Source organism: Silene latifolia, chromosome X (genome assembly GCF_048544455.1).
Source record: "Silene latifolia isolate original U9 population chromosome X, ASM4854445v1, whole genome shotgun sequence".
Taxonomy (NCBI): Eukaryota; Viridiplantae; Streptophyta; class Magnoliopsida; order Caryophyllales; family Caryophyllaceae; genus Silene; species Silene latifolia.
The window spans coordinates 127,227,621-127,233,898 of record NC_133537.1 but is presented as its reverse complement, the minus strand read 5'-3'; the positions used below and the strand labels follow the sequence as shown (position 1 = coordinate 127,233,898).

General features: G+C 36.6%; 1 protein-coding gene across 1 annotated transcript; it reads left to right on the top strand.

Annotated features, from left to right (window-relative positions):
* Positions 1-4,346: 4,346 nt before the first annotated feature.
* LOC141621592 (uncharacterized) lies at positions 4,347-5,485 on the top strand. The gene is made up of 2 exons (XM_074437985.1): positions 4,347-5,264; positions 5,366-5,485. The coding sequence occupies exons 1-2, from the start codon at positions 4,355-4,357 to the stop codon at positions 5,398-5,400; spliced, it is 945 nt and encodes a 314-aa protein (XP_074294086.1). The 5' UTR covers positions 4,347-4,354; the 3' UTR covers positions 5,401-5,485.
* Positions 5,486-6,278: the final 793 nt, after the last annotated feature.

Below are 6,278 nucleotides of genomic sequence, written 5' to 3'. Positions count from 1 at the left end.
TCGACCGCAACGTCTTCCCAAGTAGCGATTTTCTTGTGTTCTAGAGAGTAGAACCATTGCCTTGGGATGGTGTCAAGAGATGAAGGAAAGATCCTTAAGAACATCTCGGGTTTGATGCCTTTGATAGAAATATAGTCCTTGAAAGCATGGATGTGGTTCAAAGGGTTTTCATGCCCCTTGAATTTAGGGATATCCGTCATGTTGAAGTTGGTTGGCAATTTGGAACTCATGGCCTCATACTTGCGATTATTCTCCCTATAAATTTCATCCCCTTTAAGATACATCAATTGCCCCTCTAAGTATTGGAGTCGTTTTTCAGCTGCAGTCACACCTATGGGAGGGCTTTCTTCCCTGAAGTCATTCACGAAGTCATCAACGACTTCACTTTCTCGAGGAGGAATCCTTGTTTCTACGGTATAGATCCAGCCCTCGATGGTGTCAAGGCGATCATGCACTTGGTCTTGAGTAACTTGGATTTGAGCCAGCGCGGCTAGGATTCGATCATTACTATCTTGGAGTTGATTGAAGTTCGCGTCGCTTGTTTCAGGCATCTTGGAAACTGGATAAGAGATCGACGACGAATCAAAACACGATCGACCATTCTAGCACACTTACTAAGAAAGAAATGTTTTGACTCGTGAAGTGGGTGTGTGCCACTTGTGTCAGTGAGCTTTTGAAGAAATGACAAGGTTTGAAAAATGTTGGTCCTAGTCAACTTTAGTGTAGTTGTAGGAGTGGACTCGAAGTGAGGTTTTGAAATGGGCTTGGGCCCGAATTTTGACTCGACAAATGGACAGAGTTTTGACTCGGTTTTGCGCTAATCATTGGCCTTTTTCGAAATTTACATTTTAAAAGGGATTTGATTTTACAAAAATCGTCATGGTTTCGGTTAGAAATGGTGATCACGTAAGGTACAAACATTTATACAAGCATTATAACAGGATGCTGAGTGCATTTAGAAAGGTTTTGGTTTAAAGGGTGGGTTGCCATACCGAACAATCAAACCCGAAGTCTGTGGAGAGGCTCGTACCGAACAAGAGTAAGGCCGATTCTTAGTCCATTTCCTCAAGTAGTGAAAGTCCTTGATACAAACAAGAGTAAGTACCATGGTATGGATGACGTCAATCGCTATCCATCCTTAGGCCCAAATAAGAATTAGGACCGTTTAGACGGTGTTGGAGTTAGTGTCCTCCACAATAGTGCGTTAACATAATAAATCTCATTAATAGAATATCATCAGATATTTAATTATTTGATCCTCGTCAGTTGATTAACGTAAATCGATAACGGTTGGCTGACTAGAGTTTGACGTTATTGTCGTGAGACGGCGGTGATCAACTGACCCCTTTCGGTCACACCTAAAGGAACGAACCCCAATTGATAACTAATTAATTGTATGAGATACAATTTATTTAGTCCCTTGATTTATAGACTAAGAGGGTAGTCGATTATTATTAGAGAGATTTCGAGTTGCGAACCCGAGGAGCGGCAGTTATTATTTAATTATGCGATAATTAAATAATAAGTTTTGGGAATCGGGTTTTAGTTAATTAACTGTTAATTTACTAAAATTGTACTAATTGATTAATGTGATTAATATTAGTACGTAAATAATATGTGTAGTGGTACACGTATATTTACGGAGTAAATTGGAAGAATTAATTATGGAAGCATTTAAACATGATACGATGTTTAAAATGAAAATTACACGGATTTGTGCGACAAATATAAAACCAACATGGACCCGTATATGGTCATGTGGACCGTGTAAAATAAGTGTAATGGATGACTACTCACATAATCATTTTACCTTATTTTGTATACTACCATAATATATATCTTATACTAGATTTTGCATGTGATGTAAGATAAAATTATAAGACAAAAAAAATTTGCCCACTTAAAGACTCCACCCGCCACTTCCTTTTCCTCCTTACACACTCCATATATTTGTTCACTACTTCACTCTACCTCTTACACATACTTCACTTATTCTTTGCATGTGAACATCTTCTAAATATCTCTCTACAATAATTCTCTAGTATACATTATTACTAAGAAAAGTTAGTAATATTACTAGTATTATTATCAAGGGCACATATTAATAAGTTACTAGTTCATACTTGTTAATATTGTTGGGTAGTTCTTGGGTGCTATTTGGAGGAGACTTTCTAGTTGAAGGTTTTTCAAGGAGGATCATCCACATCATTTTAGCTCAAGAACAAATTAGTAAGGAGAATTAATTTGTGCCCATTTTACCTTATATTCAATGTAAGGAAATTGTTTTTCCTTATACTTTCTTTTTATGCTTTCATATTAGCATGCATTTTACATAGATCACATAAAAAACAATGTATGAGATAAATTTATTTTATTAGAGAGTCTAATATGGATCTATGATCTTTCAAGTGGTATCAGAGCTTAGGCTTGTAATTTGCATGTTGATTTTAAGCATTTTAATGAATTATGAGATAATTAGTAAAACTCAAAAATAGTGTTGGAAGACGTTTTAGCACGAAATTTTTGGGAAATGCATACCTACTGATGTCAAAAGGTTTGTGGAATTTTTTGGTGATTTGTGAAGTAATTTAGCTAATTTTAATGATTTTTGGTAGAAAACCGAGTCAAAATGTCGCATTTTAGTGAAAAATTGACTAAAATTAGTTAAATGTTGATTCGGTGCATGGCTTTTTTATGGTAGTTCATGCATGTTTTCTACTGATTGTATGCAAAAGGTTGAAGGTTGGTTCGGTTTTTTGCATGTTTATTGATTTTTTGAGTAAAAAGTCGATAAAAGTCCAATTAATTAATCATAATTTCGAATTTTTGGATTCTGCCCATGATAAATTTATGTACATTGAAGAATATTATTTAAATGTCATAAGTGATTTTGCATGTGTGTGTTCACTTTGTTTTGATGTTTATTGGTTTTAGTGGTTAAAAACCGATACATATCGATCTTTTTCTTCACAAAATTTATCCGGAATTTTTGGGCAATTTTTCTGACATTTTGGTGTTCTTGGGAGTGTTCCAGAATACTAAAATTTTTTTTTTTCAATTTTTGGGTAATTTTTCAATGATTTTGGATTTTTACTTAAATATTATGATTTTACCGATTAAATTAGCAAAATATCACCAAATCAAACTAATTATTTATCATAAAATTAGTGAGGACTAATTTTGAGGTTCAAAACAGTTTGGACAATTAGTTTGGACTTAAATGAGATTTAAGAGTTAATTATTGATTTTTACATGTTAAAAATCGATTAAATCCACAAAAACCGAGATGGATACCAATGAATGATAGGTAGGGCGATTTTGGCATCATATTTACAAAATTTTAAGCATATTTATTTAAGTTGAATGAATGATTGTAATTTATTTAAAGTATTTATCTTTTGTACCTAGTATGGCCTAGTTAATTTTAATCGTTATTACCCGAAATGAATGGGAATATCGATTTGTTTGTAATTAAATACGATCTCGTATCGTCGGTTTGTAATTAATTAATAGTTTTATTCATTTTATTAATTAATGTATAATAGGAATAGCTATGTAATTCATTTGTAATAGTTATTTTACCGGCGTTTCCAAAAGACGGATTACAACGAGACGGAGTCTATTTTTTGGAAGGTGTTCCAAATCCCACAAGGAAGAGCCACTTATGGAATGAAGAGGCAAGGGACCAAGGAGTTGGTTTCCGAAATGTAATAGACTAGTTTTTATTAACTAGGAGGCCATACTAGGATTTATTCATATGCTTACATGTTTGCTTGTTTTATTTTCGCGCATGCCAAAATCGCCATTCACATGCAATTTATTTTCGCGGTTGTCAATTCACGTCATTTACATTCACCAAATTAATTCACTTATAAGGAATTTATGACTAAATTGACAAGATCTCTCACATAACTAAAATTGAGATTAGCCTTACCAATTAGTAACACCTATGAATCTCTTGTTCATTAGAGCCACGCTCGCCCAAGCGGGGTGTTCTCTTTTTACATTGGGTAAGTAGGGTGGTAAGCGGTTATCACACGCCAAAATTGGTTGGACTCAACGGGATATAAGACGGTCTTGTGTTCCGGGGCTAGTAGATGAATTTGAGGAAATTTGTCGACCAAGAGTTCTAGAGGTAGAATTAGTCAACGTGACTTACCGAATTTACGCAATTATGGGATGTTTCGCCCAAGTGATGCTCATTTTTGTTTAATATTTGGGTCTTGGAATCATTTATATAATTTAGTGGGAGATCATTATATAAATGCTAAAACTTGCTAAACATGTTTTTACAAGTAATTTTTAAAATAATGAATGTTAATTTTTCCTTTTTGTTGTAGCATTTTAATTCGCAATGGCAACTTCATCAACTCCATCGACTACTTCACTAGGCAAAGATTCATGGCTAAGGTCCGTAATGGACAAATGTATTTTAAAAGATGACGATAGTAACTTTCTTGAATGGGAATCCAACATCAAAAGTGCCGCGTTGTCCGACAATGTGCTCACTTACTTGACCGATGCTCCTCCTATCGAGCCCGGTGCAAGAGCTTCATCGGCGGTGCGGACCGCCTATGATGACTATGTGAGGATGTTGAATGATATCAAGAATGTGTTGATATGGTCAATATCGCCAAAGCTCAAGCCATCATGCATTTCTTTAAATGCTTACGAGATATTCACTCGTATGATCACTATGTTTTCACAAACACCTAAAGTCCGTCAATACGATGCGGCGGCACGCTTCTTTGAACCTATGCTTGAGAGGGGCCAAAAGGTTGGTCCCCATGTTCTTAAAATGGTCGGATATGTTGACATCCTAGAGCGTCTAGGGTGTAAGATTCCTAAAACTCTTGTGGTGGATCGTATCCTTCACTCACTCCCCACCAAGTTTGCCCAGTTTAGGGTAAACTACAACATGAATGACATGGATAAGAGTTACCATGAAATTCATGCACTCCTCACCCAAGCGGAGAGGGATATGGAGGCTAGTGGGAGTGAAAAGGGAGATGTTTTAACCATGAAGTTAAAGAACATGTCTCTTGGAGTCAAGAAAGGAAAAGGGAAAGAAAAGTCCCAATTCAAGAAATCGTCAAAGAAAATTGACAAGGGAAAGGGGAAGGCCGTTGTGAATGGCAATCCCAAGGCAAAAAGTGTCAAGCTCTCCGAGGCCGAATGTTTCCATTGTAATGGGAAGGGGCATTATAGGAGGAGTTGTCCCAAATACTTAGAGGATCTCAAGGAAGGGCGTGTGACGCCTATTGGTATGATTTCCTCTCTCTATGTGATAGACGTTAATTATCCTTGTACTTCCACTTGGGTACTTGATACCGGATGTGGCTCTCACCTTTGTAACCATTTGCAGGGTATAAGGGACGTGTAAGCACTAGCAAAAGGTGATGTGGATCTCCGCATGGGCAATGGAGCTAGAGTAGCCGCCGTTGCCGTAGGGACCTATGTGCTCACTTTAGCTAGTGGTTTAGAGTTGTATTTAAATAAGTGTTAATTTGTACCAACTTTAACTAAGAACATCTTCTCCATTTCCGCGTTAGACGCGGAAGGCTTTTGTTTTATGATTAAGGACAAGTGTTGTACTTTATCTTTTAATGATGTGGTTTATGGCCAGGCTATTTCAATTGGAGGCATTTATGTTTTAAATGATGTTAATGACGTTTATCATATGGAAACTAAAAAGCTCAAAAAGGGTGATCCAAACGAATCCTATCTTTGGCATTGTCGTTTAGGCCACATAAACGAAAGACGCATTAAGAGACTTGCTTCATCAAAAGTGCTCAAACCATTTGGTTTCGAATCTTATGGTACATGCGAGTCTTGCCTTTTAGGCAAGATGACTCGTGCACCTTTTGCGGGAAAAGGGACACGAGCTAGTGAGGTTTTAGCTCTCATACACACGGATGTGTGTGGACCATTAACCATCACCGCTAGAGGAGGTTTTCACTACTTCATTACTTTTACTGATGACTTAAGTAGATATGGGTATGTCTACTTAATGAAGAACAAGAGTGAAGCCTTTGACAAGTTCAAAGAGTTTCATAAAGAAGTAGAGAACCAATTGGATAAAAAGATAAAGACTCTACGGTCCGACCGTGGTGGTGAGTATCTAAATATTGAATTTGATTCACACCTAAAAGATTGTGGTATAGTATCACAATGGACTCCTCCTGGCACACCGCAACTAAATGGTGTGGCCGAAAGGAGAAACCAAACTTTACTTGATATGGTTCGGTCAATGATGAGTCTAACTGAGCTTCCTAGTT